The sequence below is a fragment of the Xenopus tropicalis genome, chromosome 3, assembly GCF_000004195.4.
Source record: "Xenopus tropicalis strain Nigerian chromosome 3, UCB_Xtro_10.0, whole genome shotgun sequence".
Classification (NCBI taxonomy): domain Eukaryota; kingdom Metazoa; phylum Chordata; class Amphibia; order Anura; family Pipidae; genus Xenopus; species Xenopus tropicalis.
In genome coordinates this window covers 56,080,319-56,100,682 of record NC_030679.2, presented here as the reverse complement: position 1 = coordinate 56,100,682, position 20,364 = coordinate 56,080,319, and the positions used below count along the sequence as shown (strand labels likewise).

The 20,364-nt window shown below is 37.5% G+C and overlaps 1 protein-coding gene across 1 annotated transcript; it reads left to right on the top strand.

The window, feature by feature from the left end:
* Nucleotides 1-1,415: 1,415 nt before the first annotated feature.
* Nucleotides 1,416-12,195, top strand: ube2n (ubiquitin conjugating enzyme E2 N). Its single transcript, NM_204044.1, is given in 4 exon segments — nt 1,416-1,463; nt 9,100-9,346; nt 10,548-10,688; nt 11,193-12,195. Coding segments are annotated over 4 exon segments (459 nt in total). The 5' UTR covers nt 1,416-1,433; the 3' UTR covers nt 11,234-12,195.
* Nucleotides 12,196-20,364: the final 8,169 nt, after the last annotated feature.

The window sequence follows — 20,364 nt, the reverse complement described above, 5'->3', positions numbered from 1 at the left end:
GCGATTAAATTCACTAGGGCACGAGTAACAAATTGAGGCCTGCCAAGTGAAATTTTTAGAATGTTTGTATTTATTTCCTGGTATTTATGCACCAACATATTTCTGAGGCACCTTCTGCTTCATTGGATATTAGGGTAGTGGCACACAGGGAGATTTGTTGTCTGTGGCTAACTTTGGCAACAAATCTCCTTAAAATGCTTTCCCACTGGCAATAAAATGAATCTTTGGTGGGAAAGCACACATGGCTTGAGCACTATCTGCAAGGAGTTAGTATGTTCCCAGAGAATGTACCCGCCTTCCAGCCCGCTTCAACATGGCACCCGCAGGGTGGTATTGGGCCTGTAATGATGTCTGATGTGTGTCACACCAAAAACATACAGGCAAGTTAATTGGTTACTCATTTTACTGACCATAATGTGATAGGGACCTTAGACTGTAAGGGCAGTGGCACACAGGGAGATTAGCCGCCTGCAGTTAAAGTCAGATCGCTGGTGGGAAAGCACACACGTCACTTTGTTTTCCAGTCATGCAATGTTTTCTGCACAAGAAACTTTGGCCAATGTAGTGCTGCATATTCCTTTCCACCAATAAGTCACTTTATTGCCAGTGGGAAAGCATTTTAGGGAGTAGGCAGTTAACTTATCTATATGTTTTTGGTGTGTGAGATGGAACTGGACTAGCCAGAGCTACTCCAGACACAGAAAGAACATACCAACTCCTTGCATGCTCAAACTGGTTTTGAATACAGGATCCCAGCACTGCAAGGCAGTCCACTAAGCCACCATGAATTAAGCTTTTGTTGATGCTGGGGTTTCTGCAAAATGTGTAAACAATTTCTGATAGACTGGCTCTATACACTATTACCCCGACTTCTATTCAAGTAGAGTCTTATATTCTGTTACCAAAAGAATCAAAACATTTGCTACCTGCCTAACATTACATTCAGAGGGTGTTAATATGAAGTTGCTTTTTTTTCTGCTAATATAATAGTGAAGTCATATGGTTTTATTCAAGGTGTCCTACTTTCAGGCCTTATAGCATAGTCTGACTCCAGTTTCATTTCTTGTCTCGCCAGCTGTATGGGGTGGGGTGAAGCTGAAACCTCATCATGCTAACACGACTGTTCGTTTCTTACGTCTTGTTGGTTTTCAATGTCTTCTATGCTCGCTACAGGCAGTGCATAGAAGACATACTGAAACACTTAAGCATTGTTCCTTGGGCTAAAATGAACATTCTGACTACACACACCAACAAGCGTGATTACATCATTATACATGAGAGGAATAACGAGTCCCGTTACAACTACATCTCCCATGAGCCTGTGGGCTGTCGCAATGACGTCAGCGGAAGCGGATGCCGCGCTCTCACTTGTGCGTGACAGGGGGATCCGGTGGCACGCAGAGAGTTGGAGGCTGCACGCATTATAAGACAGGATGGCCGGGCTGCCTCGCAGGATAATCAAGGTAATTGGCGGCTTGTAGCTAGTGAAGTAGTAGCGATTGCTTTACGTTATGTCTTGGGCTTAGATCAGCGGCATTGATCCGAATGAATGGAGACAAGGCCCGGGAATGTCCCCGCCCTCCAGCCCGCTTCAACATGGCACCCGCCGGGTGGTACTGGGCCTGTAGTGATGTCTGATGGGGTTGAGGGTCCGGGGTCGCTATGTGTGCGCGCCTTGTATAGGAAACCACCCCAACGGGGATATGGGGACAACGTTATTTTTTGTGCTTGAAGTAAAACCTTGTGCCGACCACACCCACGCCATTTGCTTGTAGTCTGTTAGCGTTAAGGCTACATAAGGGTACAGATATGGGGGGGGGGGTATATAGGAATGAGTTACACTGTAGCACATAGGGTGACTCCCCCAGACACTGCATGCCATTACTAATACGTGTGCTTAGTGTTTAGGAGCTATATCGCATTTTACTGCATCAATTGACGGCAGAGGTGTCGGCAGTAGACCATTTTATATATAGGTAGGCTATTGATTAGTAAGGAGGGTATATTTCATCTTGGCTCACTATTTATTGCACCTCATTTAGTTAAATTGGGAGCCAAATAGTTCTGCTTGTCACTGTACCCCAATGTATTCTACATTTTTACATGGCTGTTGGTTGAGCCATGCTAAGGGGGATTTTACCCTTACTAAATACTAGCGCAGAGCTGCTTCTAGGTAAGTGTTACGTTTTTCTGGGGTATCCAGGTGACTTTGGAACAACTCACGAACCACTAATTAATTTAGGATCCTTTAAGCACCATATTATAATTCGTAATTACTGTTCTTCAGTGGCGTTTTCGGTCAGGTAAAGGTTATGGAGACCCAACCTAAGTAGCGTGGACGGGGATTCATTGTGGTTCCCCAACACCTAGATTAAGAATTCTTATTCTAGGTAAACTACTTAATGACACACAGAGCTACTAGTTGCAGCCACAAAGTACCAGAAAATACCCTTCTATAGATAATACTGAGAATTGTCTCTGCTGAAACACATATTGAGAATATTTACTGTTGTCTATTTTGTAGCCACAACAAGTAGCTCCATCTGTCAATGCTCTAAAGAGGCAACCAGGTTCCCTCTTTTGTGGTGTCTCTGCGTAATGTGCAGTCTCTCAGAAGACCTGTTCTTGTCCCAGCAGCTTGTGATAGGTTATATTTTGCCACAGGATTCACTATTAGCTTTTCAGAACTTCAGCCACAACATTTATTTGTGGAACGCATGGCATATACTTTATTCTGAAGTTGCATCATCCCTTTAAGTCAAATAAAGATACAGTTGAATGTCATATGATGTGAGGCACTGAAGGAAGCAGATATCTGTCCTTTAAATCTTCATGCTAAATGGTTGGGTAACTTAGGTTGATAGTATTGCCATTTACAGTGGTTGGGAAATTGGCCTATGAATATCAATATTGGACTAGGTACTGTGCTGAAGCCCAGATTTTACTTAAATTCTAATTAAATATTTTAAATGTTCATTTTTTGGGATGTCTGCCTCTGCTAAGCTCTATCTGCTTCACTTTTTTATGTGAATCAGTGACAACCATCTTCTATATTGTCAGCAGTGTTTCCACATTTCCTGTCTAAATTATATCATATATTATGCAAGATACTTTTAACCAGTATTTGAACCTTTTTTCCAACCTCACATGTATAATTAAATATTTTTGCTGGACTTCTTACATACATCTGATATACAAAGAAAACATTTCGCAAAATACACGGATGAAATGGAAGAAGTTTGTGGCTGGATGTGATGAGATTGAAAAATATAGCACACTCTTGCTTTCAATATAGTAGCTATTTAAGTGCATCGCTGTAACACATGCAGAAAAACTGGCATATAAACCATGCACCAAAGTGGTATATGTAGTTTAATTCAGCAGGAACAGATCACCAGCACTTCCTGTCATGATTCCAGCTTACACCACTTTAATTTCTAAAGCTAATTGCTGGCAACCTGTCAAAATGCTGCACTGAGTGCTGGGAGAGAGATGTTGGTGATGGTGTAGACAGCATCACTAAATAAAATCAAACGGTTAAAATCATTTGGCTTAAAAAGCCCTTAGATGTTTTGTTTTAATGCATATTATCATTTAATGCATATTTGTTGTAAAAGTTTTTGGTTTGTTTTGCTGTTGCAGTTAAAATGAAACCGTATTTTACATGTAAAATATTTATTTGAAGCTACACAGCAAATCTGAATCTCACTATGGCTTCCTTGGAGTATTTCTAACATACATAAGATAACATGCAGTGAAATAATGTGCCATCAATTGGGTGTTGACCCTTGGCAACAATATAGATATTGCCTGCATGCATTTTATTTTCCATTCAACGTTTATAAATTGTCTAATGCAATTATCATGATCTTCTGATATGTCTAACATAAGAAAGCTTCAGTTTTCTTATTAGCGAATCAAGTGGAAAGTCTGGTTTGATCTTGTCAAGGATCCATGTTTGTTCCTTGCTATCTGTGGTATTCTCAAAAGTTATTACTAACTCGAGTTCAAAGGCATCAGTACATTTACTGGCCTGCTTCTTTATTTTTCAGTTTTATTCACTATTACATACCATTTTTTCATGATATTTCTTGTCCTGATTTCTATTTCAGTTTATAGCTAGTTCACATGATTTTGCTCTTTTTTTTTTAGTTACCCTACCTGCCTACTGAAGATCTTTCCCACAACCATTCCTTATGGGAAAGATTAAGCCTTTTACTGTGTTGAATATTTATAGAACCTGTTGACAAAATGTAAATGCAGTTAGACCAAGTTGCAATTGTTTGATGTGTCAGAGTTGCATATTGATCATAATCCCTCCACTTTCCACTGAGGACATTCTAATTCAGCAGTCTTGATGAGCGAGCTGTGGAGACTGGTATGAACAACACGGTTCTAATATATGTTTGTTTAAAGAAAAAAAAGTGCGTTTAAAAGATTGCTAGGCATTAACCATTTTTCATTTTGAAAACCTATATAATGAAGAGCTCTCTCACTTGGTTAAGAGATTGTAAACCCAAAATTATATTTTGACTAAATAAAATGGCATTTTACTACATTAAGAGTTAAAACCACCCCTGTAGAACTGGAAAGACATGCTGATTTTAAATGCATTTTACATTTACAGATAGCAGAAAAATGTTAATGAATGTAAATTAAAAAGTTGCATAGAATGATATATTCCTGTATTAAGCAAAATTTAGTTTGGGTTTACATCCCCTTAATAGCAAGGGTTATTGAAAAGATCAATCAGTGCGGCTAGCTAGCCTTTATGAAGCTTAGTTTGCATATGCAATTATCAAATATTCCCATGTGACTGAAGGCAAGCAGCTACAAAAGATAAAATTGTATGTTTTTAGTGCTTGCTAAGAGGTTGCTGCTGCTGTCCAACACTAAAGCTGGCCATACAAGCACCGATGATATCATACGAAACCTAGTTTCGTATCTCAATAAACATGCATACAGTTTTCATCCCTGCACCCTCTCTTCCAGCTGTATATCTTAAGGGAGGAAAATTAAGAGGTGAAAAGTGTGCAGTTGAAACCTGTGCTATATATTTAATTTTGCTTGTGAAATTTACTGTTGATATTTACTGATTTTGACTAAGTATTATGGTTGGGCTTGTTTATCATTCTGCTATGAGCCCTATTTATTCTAATGGGAGGAGAGGCATCTTCTTGTCTACTGTACTGGTATGCAGCACTGAGCAAGCTAAATAGTTTTACTTTGGAATTATAGAGAATTGTTGATGTGTGTATAGTGGAAACACTTTCAATGCATAATACACATTAAAAAAGGTTGGTGAGACCAGTAGAGAAGCCCTTGAAATTGCCCTTCATTTATTTGAATGGGAAATGTCTTTTCAGCCTGAAAGCACTCACCAGAGCATCATTGACAAAAAGCATCAGTACTGGCACTGTCAGTAGTTTCCTATTATGTGAATGGAAGGCTGCAGAGAGCAGTTTCAAACACACAACTGGCAGAAATTGCCATGTGTGCCATCTCTGTACCTTTGAAACAGATATTTATTATCATTCATTCAGTTGCTGTTTCTCTAATAATAATACAGTATTTTATAGTTGAGGGTAAGTAAGCTTGCATAAATCCATGTTGGTGGCAAAATAATCTTATACATTTTTATTTTGTATAGACTGTCATTGTGTTTTTATGGTGTGGTTTTGAAAAGTCCCTTGGCATAATTACAGAAACGTAATGATGCAGGGAACCTGCTTATAATGAGGTACCTTGTTCCACATATTCATGCAGTGACACAGAATTGCTGGTTCCATCTTGCTTATTTCATCCACATATGGTAGTTGCATTTTAATCAATACTCATGGAAAGTTAATGGCGTTTTTCAACCAACACCAAATATACACTGTTGTGTAGTGAGAAATGCACATTTTTGACATTTGGCTGACGCAATTGATTCCCCTATGAATGCACAATTACACCAATGAGGGAATTTAAAAAAAAAATACCACATTTATTTTTTTTATTGCCTTTTAAAGCATAGTGCACATTATTGAAAGACCCCTCATTATCTCCAGGTAATTCTGCATAGTAGATCCTATACCTATAGTAGATTCTATTCTAGAATAGGTTAATGTTTTTTTTCCATGGATTATTTTTTCATTTTAAATTACTGTTATGAATTGATAATTTAATAGAAGATTAAAAATACATTAAAAAAATTAGAGCAATTTGCAATAGGAAGGGGCAAATAGTGACTCTTGTTCTGAAACTGCAATATACCTTTATTTTCTTTCATTCATTTGCCACGTTATTTTTGGCCTTGATGGTACTGGGTAAGTGCAGCAGCAGTCCTTCACTAAGGTACCCTTCTCTCTTGTGGAATTTTAGTGTTTGACGTCCCCTTTTGATAAGTCAAAGTGGTTGCTAAATTATTGGCGTCATTCGAGATGCATGCTCTTCAGTTTTTAAAACCTGTTATCTATTAGATATGGATATGAGCTTTTCTACATCCAGGATTTTTTCCAGTTGAGTTAAAGGGTAAGTTTAAAGTAAAGCTCATCACATAATTTTACTATAAATGCAACCTCTTATTACCAGCCCTTTCTTAGCAAAGATCTGTACATGAAAAGATACACCCAGGAACATTTACATACAGTATATAAAATACAAGTATGGGATGCTTTTTCCGGAAACCCATTATCCAGAGAGTTCTGAATTACAAAGGCCATTCACTATAGGCTCCATTTAAATCAAATTATTCACATCTTTGAAATGATTTCCTTTTTCTCTGTAGTGATAAAACAGTACTTTTGTTCTTGATCCCAGCTAAGATCTAATTAATACTTATTGGAAGCAAACCCATCCTATTGCGTTTATTTGATTTTTAAATTAACTTTTAGTATATTTAAGGTATGGAGATCCAAATTAAGGAATGACCTGTTATCTAAAAAACCCGAGGTCTCAAGCATTTTGGATAACCGGTTCCATACCTGTAAGCATTTCTGCTCTTTTCTTTTATGCAGTGGAACACTATTAGTGATTGTGAATGAGTTTCAGGAGGCGGGGCATATTGCAGGGTTACCAGATTAGTTGAAAATTCAGGAACACATCTAAAAAATCCAGCTAGATGCAACAACCCCTTGGTTGTTGCATAGGGGCCTATTCATTAAAGTACGATTGTGTCCGAATGCTAAAAATTCTTATTTTTTTTCTAAGTTTTAGAACTGTGCATGTTTTCTGCAAATTTTTTTTTCTTTTTTTTTAGTTTCCCAACTTTTTCATACTTTGCAACAAAATTGTATTTGACGCAACAAGTACAAAAGTTTCGTTACTCATTCAGTAACGGTCCTATGGGAGGCTTCCAGAAACATGCACTGAAGGCTCAAAGTCAAAGTTTTTTGTTTACGATCATTCAGATACGAAAATTTGTGAACTTTCGGATCGTACCACAAAATTTTTGTACGACCACAATGCGAGTTTTTGCGCAATTAACGCACATGAGAAATTTTCATACTTGATACAAATTTTTCCTAAACGTACTTTTAAAAGTCTGAAATTCGGACTTTGATAAATGGGCCCCTTGATGTACCACCAAACAAACCCTCCTGTAAACTGATGGTGTGCATAGAGGCTACCTAATAGCTAATCTTAGCCCTTATTTGACACCCCCATGATCTTTTATGATGCTTGTGTTGTTCCCCAAGTCTTTTTACATTTGACTTTGGCTCACGAGTAAGAAAGGTTGAGGACCCCTGGTTTAGTGCACCCAAGGGCAAACCCACAACTGATGGTGACTTTAAAGCTCTGGCCTGCTGAAAGTGGCAATATCTTACTTAGTTTTATTTGGATTTTTATCCTCTTCGACTGTGCAAATTAGGGTTTGAACTTGATTTAGCGATCAACCAAACATGGGGGAGAATGTGGCATTTAGCCTAGTCTCAATGGATTTGGTGCGATCCCTATTACTAAGCTTATAATACTAGAAACTTGCATCCTTATTGCTAAGCTTATAAATGAAAGGGGTGTTTGATTGTTGACCTTAGACCCTGGCCAGCCTGGGTGCTGTTCTAGTGAGCACCACCATCATCTTTCCCTATACAGGAAATATTTTGCTGCAGCCCTGGGCATGTGCAGTAGGGATAGAGTTCAGCTTCCAGGTTCAAATTCTGATCTGTCACTCTAGCACCAGCATACAGACAAGCCACAAAGGATGCCTGGGGCAGGTGAAATAGTAGCCTGGGCTGGTGTGGTTTATCAGTGCTGAGGAGTGCCATCCCAGGGTCTGAATTATGTCCACAACTGCCATCTGGTGGAAAACAGTGGCATTTGGTCTGCCACTCTCATTACTCCTAGTACAAGTGAATAAAAAAAATAAAAAGCACCCTACTGGACATACATAAAGTGGTGACCAGTGCCAGATTGAGATGGCTGGTTTTTTTCTTTTTTTTCCTCTAGGCATTAGTCAAAAAAGGACTTTTGGCAATTACTGATATCCTTATATTTAGCACTGGAAGGCTTAGAATTTTTTTTACTGTGCTTTTAAATATATATATTAATTTCCTGTTATTTATATAGCACTGACTGATTTCCACAGCACTTTTCAGAGATTATTCATCATTCCTGCCCCAGGGGAGCTTACAATCTAAGGTCCCTAGCTCATTCACACACACTCTGTTTATATTTATGGAGTGTGGGAGGAAACTGGTGTACCTGGAGGAAACCCATGCAGACATGGGGAGAACATACAGACTCCAGGCCAGGATTGAACTCAGGACCCCAACGCTGCAAAGCAGAAGTGCTAGATAAAATGTAATAAAAGTGTGTTTAGTTTGGTTCCTAATGTTTAAATATTGTTGTGGGTTTTAGAGATGATAGTCATAAAAGTACCTTTAATTTTTTTAACATAAGTTTACTACACATGTATTGGCATTTATATATCTATATCTATACATATCCCTAAAGAGGAACACAATTAGTGTTGGAAACGTTGGATTAATAAAGATTTTTTGTTCTTTTTTTAAACTCCCTGTGTGTGCGGAACTCTGTTCTTCATTTATATAATATATGTGTATTATCTCCTCAGTCACTACACATTTTACATTTGTCCTGGTGTTTTCATTGCAGGAAACCCAGCGTTTACTGGCAGAGCCAGTCCCCGGAATTAAGGCTGAGCCAGATGAAAACAATGCTCGCTATTTCCATGTGCTTATCGCTGGTCCACAGGATTCCCCCTTTGAGGGAGGGACATTTAAACTTGAATTATTTCTTCCGGAAGAATACCCAATGGCAGCGCCTAAAGTACGTTTCATGACCAAAATCTATCACCCTAATGTAGACAAGTTGGGAAGAATATGTCTAGATATTTTGAAAGGTAAGTTTTTCCTCTTATTTAAAAGGACGCTATTATTTTTCAGATTCTTTTTTTAAAAATGACTTAGGCATCACTGTATACAGCGTGCCTTTAAGTGCTGACTATTAAATCATTTTAAGAGCCAACAAAAATAAGTTGTGCTACCTTCTGAACTGTTGCATTGTGGAGTTCAGTTATTTTTTTTTTTATACACACTGACATTGTGTAACTATTGCACTAGCATGTTACAGTGTTCTAATGTGTTCCATTCCAGTTGGTAACTGCATACAGGTGTATGCTAATATATGCATCAGAAATGCCAGTGGAGTAAATGCCAATTAGGTTTAATCCATCTTGTTCAGTTATCATTGACAGACATGGCATCTGCCGTATGTGCATAGAGAATACACCACATGGTGTTAGTCTTATTTCTTTAAGTGCCAGTAGCAGTAAGAACTTGTTTAGACTTGTTGCTAGGCAACATGTTGTTTTCCCCTTAGATTACAATGTAACCCAGAAATGTATATCTATTGCATTGGTATTTTAATACTACTTTGTTAAAACCATAAATGGTTAAACATTCCTTGCAAGTTTTTTTTTTTTTATTATTATAAATTAAAGTCATGAATTTATGTTAATTAAGATAAAAAAAAACCTATCTGGGATGTTGCTCAGTATGCCTTTTTCTTGGGATTTTTCCTTTTGTTTGCCGAACACATTGTTTGCTGACACCTGTCAATATAATGGTAATAGACGTGTTTTACTTTGTGTAAAAACTGTGGTTTTGGGCTTTACTATGTTCTTTAAAGGGATACTGCCATGATTTTTTATGGTGTACTTTTTATTTCTAAATTACACTGTTTAAACAGAAAATAATTCACTCTACCATTTAAAAAAATTTTCTTGAACCAACATTTATTTTTTTAGTTGTAATATTGCTGTGTAGGCAGCCATCTCAGTGGCTGAACTTTCAGAAAGAGCCAGCGCTACACATTAGAACTGTTTCCAGGCAACCTATTGTTTCTCCTACTCCCATGTAGTCCCAAGCCAGACTTGGATTTCTTACTATTGAGTGCATACTATTTAATTGCATATTTACTCATAGTAAGGTACCATATAATTTGTACTCATAATAAATAACACATGATCATGTGAACATGAAATGAATGTTTGAATTTAAAGGCAAAGAGTAGGGTCTTATTTTCTCTTTCTTCATGTATAGATAAATGGTCACCAGCTCTGCAAATCCGTACCGTGCTCCTATCAATTCAGGCTTTGTTAAGTGCTCCCAACCCAGATGACCCATTAGCCAATGATGTAGCTGAGCAGTGGAAGACAAATGAAGCCCAAGCCATAGAAACAGGTATTGAAAAGCGAAGATTTTAATTTTTATTTTTTTAATATTATTCTGTATTTTTTACATTCTTGCACAATACTGATTGAAATTACCAAAATACAGCTTTGGGGTGAAAATGAATCCCCTCTGTGCTTTGTCATTTTATGTTTTTTATTTAGCTATAGCTTTGTTGTGACCAGTAGATTGCAACCAAACAGTGTCAGAAAAAACACGAATTTGAGCATTTTCAGTCTCTAATGGTGCAATTGTCTTTAGTGATCTTGTTTTCTCTTAGACAGATTTAAAGAAAACATTCTGGAATGAGATTCTGGAATTTTCTGACCATTTTATAGTGTGTTTGTGTATGTAATATAATACAGTGTGTGCGCTCAGTGTATTGCATTGTATGCATGAACGTGAAGGACTGGTAAAAAGGAGAAATTTGCTGAATATCTCTGCAGGTAAATGCATAACATTGTCTGTATAGGCAGGTACTATGTTGTTCTCATTGTGCTCTCTCTTCCCTTGCAGCCAGAGCATGGACTAGGCTACATGCTATGAATAATATTTAAATTCGGCTTGATCTTCAAGTGCACATCATTTCTCCTGTTCTGCCAAGACCTCTTCCCTTTATTTTTGTTTTGTTTTTGTTTGTGTTTAATGGACACAGTCTTAATAAAATATATGGAATAAAAAGCCCAGACATGGTCATCTTTGGTGATTAAATGCACATTAGCAAATAATATGTCTTGTTCTAATTCACTGTTGTATCGCATGCGCAGAGGCTGTAATCCATCGTGTCAGCATGTTCCACAATGTTCAAAGGGGTGGCAAAAGTTCTTGATGTCCATTATACCCATCATGATTTGAGTATGAGCACTGTGAATGAAGGTAGAGTTAGGTTAGTTGCTGAAACAGTTGGGTTTTTTTTTTTAATTTTTAAGATAAAACAACTATTTGTTTGGCTCTGTTAACTTTAAAACAATGTGTCATTGCCCCTCCCTTTCTTTTTAGATGCACTTTTGTTTTTGCATTGGTCAAATCTGTATTCAAAGTAACATGTACTTGCACCCCATCCTCCCTTCCCCTGTAGGAACGATTTATTAAACAGAGAATTAGAGATGATTCTAAAAATCCATCCATGAAGCAGAGAATGCTTATATCATAACATTTTTTGTTTTATACACTGTATATTTACATTCATCAAATTTCTAAGGAAATGTCAGCATTGTACCAAGTTAATGAAGCCTAACATGTTTGCATTGAATTTACCCTTTTTATTATTGTCTTTAATGTGTTTGGTAGCAGCTAACCTGCGCTTTGTGTATATGCTCTTAGCCAGCTACTTCAGACCAAGTAGATGGGAGGGGCTTGTTTGAAGAAAAATGCGAAAATGTATTTAAAAAAAACAAAAAAAAAAAACTTTCACTAATCTCTTCCTTAAAGTGTTAGAACATTCAGAGCATGTGACCATTTTATATGGCTTGTCTTGAAAATCTGTAAATCTTATGTTTTAGTAAAATATTTTTTGTTATTCTATTTCTGTCTTTGTACGGTTTTTGTTTTATTTTGTCAGTTTTGTGTGTAAATGAGGTTTTTTTTTTTTTTTTTTTTTAAATTTATTTATTTATTTATTTTTTTACACATGTCCACATTATGGACATGTCTTTTCAACCTCGTTTACCATATAAGAATGTCAGGTGGCCTGTAGCTGCAATAGCATAAAAAAGCTCCAGAAACAGTGTCAAATTAACAGCATGCTGAACATTGAAGAATTATATATGTGTTAAAGGGCAAGGAAATATCAGATATTGGTATGCTATGCTGCACAAGCCTAAAGGATCCAATCCGTAGGAAAAAAAAAAGTAAGATGGCAGCTCTTCCTTAGAGTTATCCCCAGGCTGGTGCATTTTTTCCCAAAAAGGAGCACTGGTGTGGGGGAAAAAAACTTGGGCACCCACCCCACACAGAACTAATCTGCTATCATTTTTTCTCCTCTTTTCTCCTCCTGTAAGAGACTTGCCATTGATTTGCTTGATAATATTAGCAATGGAGTATTTTACATTTTCTCACACAGTAGACTCCCCCACTGAATAGAATCACTTACCTTTTAATCCTAGGCTGATGCTCATCTTCTGTGCAAAATACACCAGCCTGGGGGTACTTTGCATCTGTGCACCAACCTCACTTTCCCAGGGATCCCTTGCACTGCTTTGGCCTGGTATATGCACTATGTAGTAGTCCGTTAATGATACTATAAGCATGCATTGACCCAGGGCTGCATAAGGGGTTGCTGGGTAAATAAAACAAGATGGTAGTCCGATCAAAAGAAAAATCCACTCAAAAGATATTTCAAATGTAAAGACAAAAATCTCCTAGACCTGAATTCTAACTTGTTATAATAAAGTTTATGGACATACTTCTGGTAGTTCCAGCTTATAGCCTGGCTTTGGGGCATAGCCCCATTGATAGGCACAGTGTCTGCCAGCGTAGAGCTGTGCGTTTTCACACTGATATCTGCACAGTGTAGCTCCACACAGGCTTATGCTGTGCCTTTTAATGTGGCTATGTGAAAGAGCAGATCCACATTCCACTGCCTGTATACAAAATGCAGACAGACAGAAGTGGATGATCTGCTTAGTGTGCCCCTGCCCTAAATAGTAAGTTCCCAGGCTAACAGAGTAGTTTAATACAATCACATAGTACTGGGATGCACCTTGAGGTATTTTGCAGAATGAAAGTAAATTATGTGCTACAAGGGAAAACTTAGATTTAAGTTTATGAATAGCTGTTATGCCAATTTAATTTTATTTGTGCAGTCATATTCATTACTATCTGGATGTGCTGTTTCAACAACAAAGTCAAAGAATAGGAGCAAGCATGGACAGAATAAGCTCTAGGATTGATAATGACATTCAAGTTTCTGCTGGTTGTAAGTGCCAGGTTGGAAGTAATCAGAAGGAAAATACGCAACCTTACACACTGAGAGCTATCAGTTGTATTCCTATTTCTGTTGTACTAAATATACTGCTGCTGTGTTTGAGGCCATTTATACCAATGCAGCCTTCCCAGTACAGTGGGAAGAATTAGCACTTGGCTTGATTTGTTAGCAGAGAAAATGGCCAATCATTAGGGCACTTGCACAAAGGTATTTTTGTATGCATTTGATGCACATTTAAGACACAGGTTTCAACGCATCTAAATATATCAGCTAATGGGTGTTCAGAGTTGCATTTAAGGCATTCACGTTCATTGGGGTTTTTGTTTTTTTTTTGCAGACACCACATACTGCATTTTCTTGCATTTGGCACATATTCAGAAGACAGTAGAAAGGAGGTGGTTGAGTTTGGTAATGACACATACATTTAGGTGCGTTAAAAAAAAAAAAAAAAGATTTTATGCACTCAGCGTGTTTCTAAACGCATATGGGAATGCCCGTGTGTAAGAGCCCTTACTTTAGCTAACATCAGAATGAACATCGTTTAGTTTTTTGTTTTTTTTTGGTAAATTAGTTAACAACATTGGCCTGATGGTTTTGTGGTTCTTTCTACTAAAAAACAACTATAATAAGGACAAGTGTCTTGTGTATTATATACACACAAATGTGTAACAAAAATGATGCCTTAGCTAGTAAAAGGATTAGATTTCATATCCAGAATGCCTGGGATTTGGGCTCTTTCTAGATAAAGGGGTTTTTCTGTAATTTGGATCACAATACCTTAAAGCTACTAAAAGAATAAATATCAAATACACTCAACAGCATTGTTTTGCCACCAATATGGATTCATGCTTCTTATTTGGGAACAAGTAAAAGTTTTTAGACTGTTTTATCATTATTCATAAAAAGAGAATCTCTTTAAAAAAATTAATAAATACTTGAAATTGACTCTATGGTAGATGGCCTTCCTGTAATTTGGAGCTGTCTTAGTTTTTGCATAATTGACCCCACATCTGTAGCAGTATTTGATTGTCAGAAAGGCTGTGGGAAATGGTGATCATCACTGAAAGTCAGATAAACAAGCACTAGTGCCTTGTCATATTCTGATGAAAGAGAGAAAAAACATCACATGTCTGACTTTTATAGACATTATGCTAATGTTTTCTCAGTTTGTAAAACCCATGATGATGATGTATCTGCTGGCCAACGAGGGTTGTACTATAACTCTCTATGTTGCTGCTGCAAGACTAGTGACTAATTCTTGGCCCCTGATCTCATCTTAGATAAAGGTTGTGCCACTCTATGGCACCGGTTAGTAGCAGCAATGGCAGGGTTTGCTGTGGAGTATCTTCTAATAACAGCAGTGGAATCAATTGTAGTACAATCCTAATCTTTTGATCATAGGTACATATTGGCTGTGTAACTCAGCAATAATTTATTGGGCTGGACTAAGAAATGGTGAAGGCAGTGTAATGGAAGATGTTTAAACATTAATAACCAAAACAGTATACCACAAAATTAAAAGTCCTGGAATCAGAGGAGCACACTGATCACTTCCCAAATCAGTATAGTCTGCAAGTATGATGAAATAGCCTCCCACAATACAGCTCTCTGAGCAGTTAGCAGTCAGTAACCAATCAGTGACTTGAGGGGAGGTGGGGCATATGGGACATAACTGTTCAGTTAGTTTGCTTCTGAATCTGACCTGCATGCTCACAAACTAACCGAACAGTTATGTCCCATGTGGCCCCACTCCTGGAAGCAGGAAGTAGAGTTCTTGGATATTAAGTTAGACATCTGCTCACTCCAGCCTTTATAGATTACATTAATAACTTTATTACAAATATTTTTTATTTTGCGCAGTCTTTTTTACCTAGTATCGTTTTTACACTGAACTGTACCTTTAAGGAACTCATGCAGCGCTTTGGACAAAAATCCTGGTTAGCTGAGGTTTTTTTCCCCTTGCAGGTTTTCCTAAATAAAAAAAAGTTTGGCTTGGGGGACATATCTCAGCTAACTAGGTATTTTCGCCCAAAACCCAGCATAAGTTCCTTAACACACAAGATGTTATGATTGCTCAAGACGCCATTTAAATAGCATATTGCAATTTGAGGGAGGAAATTATTTTGTCAAGATCAAAATTCCACCACAAAGTCTCTTTAGGCCCACTTTTATTAAATTATTGTGAAAGCGGGGCCTGTTTTTGCCTAGCAGTCTTGGCTTTGTTATGCCCTTCAATGGATATTCTCATTAAATGAGCCTTTTTACATTCAGCTATTAAGATACTTCTGCCTGTAACTGACTGTTTTACTCTTATCCTTATATCCTACATATATATGTATACAGTATACAGTTACATTTCCCTGGAGACTGCATCAAAACTGTAAATTCTGGGAAAACAAATCAGGAAAAGAAAACACAGCTTGTCTGAATGGGCCCATGAAAAATGGCGTCATTTCTGGGACAATGTAAAATCCGAGGAAGTGAAATTGGGGTTTTATTGTGTGTGTAAAGACCCTGAATATTGTGTTTGATATATTGACTCCTTAATTTATGTTGAAGTCTTTAATATTCAGTCTGCACTGCAATGGTAAGCGGTTAGGGGTCTTATTTAGACACCCACAGAGGCTGCTAAATTGTAGCCCTGGTAAATGAACAGTTCTGCATTTGTACAAGTGAGCTTCCTAGGGAATGAGCTATTACTTGCTTTATGTTTCTTTAAATGTAGTATAAACTATATTGTCCACTGTTTGTCCTATTCTTTTTCCTAGAAACCTAACAGATCCTTATAAAATGTGTCTCTGAGGTCTTTGAAGGGTATATTTGGTGTCAAATAAGTGTTCCAATATGAACAGAGTAAGGGCAGTGGAACTGAGCAGTTTGTAATTAATGCATTAAACCTGCTAAACATGAATAATTAATGTGTAATAGCCACTAATGCTGGGTGTGAATAACTAGTTGTTCTTCAGTTAAACTACACATGTACACTTAAATGTGACTATTGCTGTGAATGTCTGTAGCAGTGTTGTCTGATAATTACTGTATATAATAAATCAGCCCCCTCCCCCCTTGTGTTGTGCTGTACATTTAATGATGTGTAAAACATTGCGCCTGTAAATAAATGTCACCTTCCCTTATTGGTTATTACAAGCCACCAGAAAAAGAAGTTGACCCATCCCACATCTAGAGAAGAAACTACTGTCCTTCTGGCACACAACGGGGCCAATCTGTTGGGATTCTTGCTTGCTATTTAGGCCATATTTCTTTCTACAGTGTACCATTTTCTGCAAACAATTGTATCATTTCGTTATTTTAACAATGTGCAGATCTGTAACATGAAAAGTACTGCTTTGGATTTGGTAATGTCTTGTGTGTGCCCAAGAGTCATCATGTAATACATTAGCGCTACATCATATCGACAAGTTGTTTTTACCCAAAACTGAGATCTTTGTTCAGTGTTTGAACACGTTTGTCTAAAACAAACTCTGTTAATCATTGGAAAGATTTCATTGTGCAGTTGCTTACCTAAAAGTGTTATGTCCATCTTTTAACTGAATATAACACATTGTCATGGCTCAGATAAGAAAGAACATTAGAGTTCATCCTATTATGGCATGGTTCTGTCATAAAATTCTAAATAAAAGGAAGAAATTTGCTTTGTGTCCTTGTGTTACTTTTTTAATTCAATACACAGATCTCTCCCACTATTTTGTTATGGAACACTAATACACATACCTGCATAGTTATACTGGAGGTGTAACTTATAATTGAGGTGAGTATTAAATTTTAACACTCACATTCAAAACAGTTCATAACTCTGCCCCACCCTACATCTCTGAACTCATCTCTAGGTACCATCCAACCCGCTTGTTATGCTCCTCTACTGACCTGCTCCTCAACTCCTCTCTCATTCCCTCCTCACACGCTCGCGTTCAAGACTTTGCAAGGGCTGCCCCCCTTCTCTTGAATTCGCTCCCACAAACTATCAGACTTTCTCCCAATCTATCTGCCTTCATGAGGTCTCTAAACGCATTTATTTAGAGAAGCTTACCCTAATCTTGTTTAAAATAACCTCAGTGTGCTGCTAAAAGCAATACCCTGTGCCACTTCTCTCACAACTCTGGTCTTGCCCATTCCCACACCTTGTGTCTCAATCCTTTCTCCTTGTAGATTGTAAGCTCTTTTGGGCAGGGCTCTCTGCACCTCTTGTATCGGTTATTGATTGCTTTATATGTTACTCTGTATGTCCAATGTATGAAACCCACTTATTGTACAGCGCTGCGGAATATGTTGGCGCTTTATAAATTGATCTTAATAATAATAATAATAATATATGACCAACATTATGTGGGTATGAAGTCCCTTTGCTTTCCATGGTGAGTGAGACACTGATTCTCTGAAGAACAGAGGGAGTCCTAGGGTTACCACCTGGCCGGTATTTCACTGGCCTAGCTGTAAATACTAGTCAGGGCTAGTGCCCTGATTATTAGTGCAACTGATTATTTGTGTTATGCAACTGGAAAATTCTAAGCAGTGAGAAAGTGAGCCTTGAAGGGAGGCCAGATAGAAAGGCAAACACAAAGGCACAGTTTTTTGCTTCTGGCTGCATTATTAGACAGAGGTAGAGATGAAGGACAGAAGAATCTTATCCGGGTAATAAATAATGTTTATCTGAAGAATTTGTATTATTTTATCATCAATCCAGAGAGAAAGTCTTTTCCTTCAGTAAGATAACTAATAAACAGCAATATTTGTCTTATATGTTCAGATTCAGCATTCCAGGGTATGCAGAAGGTCATACCTCTGGCATCTGCCAATGGTGCAACACACATCACAAATTCAATTATGCAGTTACTAAATTGGCCATGGTCAGTTGCATGAAAAAATCCCATTCATTAAAGGCAGTGCTGTTCAACTTTTTACATGTAGTGGGCTGATTTTTCTTATATAACATGTTCTAGGGCCAGATTATATTAAGATGATGTTATAGAGTAAAGTCTTTGGGACACCTGAGTAGACTGGGGGCAGTTGGACAGCCCTGATTAAATGCATTGGTGCCAAATGGGCTCCTTGCACTGCTGTAGAGTTGCATGTGGCCCAGCTTCCTTATTCCTGGCTCTTTTTCTAATTTAAGTGCATCAATTTATACCTCAAAATCAGTGGTAGTTCAAGGGTTCCAACTGCTGGTTGTGTTGATGGAGCAAACTTGTGCATAAATAATTGGCCACAGATTTTTTTAGACTATTAAGTACCATTAATTTGTGCCAAATTCCATTAATTCTGAAGCATCAGCCTCATTTATGTCAGCTGCAATTCCCCGTAGCAACCACAATGATGCTGGAATTATGAAACAAAATGCTGTAGTGCTGGTAAAAAAAACACAATTGCTTTGGAACTTGCACTTTTTATACCATGCTTGTGCTTTTGCTTGTGGGTTGTAAATCACCTCTAGTGGCCTGTCGGAGAGTGTATTCGGAGTGTTAAAGGGGTCATTCACATTAGTAGAACAATCTTTGCCATATACATAGTAATCCAAAATGTGCAGCTGCAGAGATATTCACCTCAAAATCATTTGAAAGCTGCAAAGAGTTAGACGAAGGCATATAATTAAAAAACTTTGAAAAACAAATAATGAAGACTAGTTTAAATTTGCTTAGAATTGGCCTGTTTTATATAAATGCCTTCGTCTAACTCTTTGCAGCTATCCAAAAAATGATTGTTCTGTGAAGCTACAGTTTAATTGTTATTGTTACTTTATATTACTTATTTTTCTTTTTAGGCTAATGCCACACGAGGCGTAGGGCTGAAAACGCGAGAGAATGCAAAGTCTCGCGTTTTCATGCGTATATCAGCTACATGTGCCTGCACCCGAGCGTATCCCATTCATTCGGGTGCAGGCACAAGTAGCAGGCGTAGGGCTGAATTTTCTGCAAGCGCTTTTCCGCTTGCCGAAAATTTCAGCCCTACGCCTCGTGTGGCAGTAGCCTTAGGTCCCATCCTATTTATATATGTCTTTCACTCAAACCACACCCTGGTTGCTAAGGTAATTTGGATCCTAGCAACCAAATAGCTGTTGAAAGCTGGAGAGCTGCTGAATAAAAATTGAAATAATTAAAAAACTAAAAATAATAAAAAATGAAGACCAATTGCTAATTGTCTGAGAATGTTACTCTACATCATAAAAGTTAACTCAAAGGTGGACAACCCCTTTAACGGTATAAAAAGTAGTTTTTACAGTGCCCTTTTTACTTTCTTTTCTGGAAAATGGATTTTCTGACACCCTGAGAGCACTTGTGAAATTATTTGGACATTAGAGGGGAACAACCACTTCTCTCATTTTACTGAATTAAAGCACCAACATATTGCTATTGCTAGGAATAGCTTTCTTATTGCTTTGCTTCCACATCTCTCAGGTTTTGGTTGCAATTTTTAGAATTTGAGATTATTTTATCTGAGCAGCCTATTTTTTTTTTGCACTTCTTTATATGGGTTCCCCCCTTCCAATCAATTTTTTAATCAAAGTACGCTGTTCTTCTGAACAATGTCTGGAACAACCCATTTTACTCCGATTTTCAGAAAGAAATGCATTATAATCAGCATGTACATTTGCTGCCTTCCTTCCTTAAATAAGGGCCTTAATTGACACTTGTTTTTTTCTCAGAATGAACAACCTCACTAATTGAACTCCACACTGCTATTATTTTGAACAATAATCTATTATTGTGACCAACAATCTGTGTAATTGAATCAATTAATGATTCAATT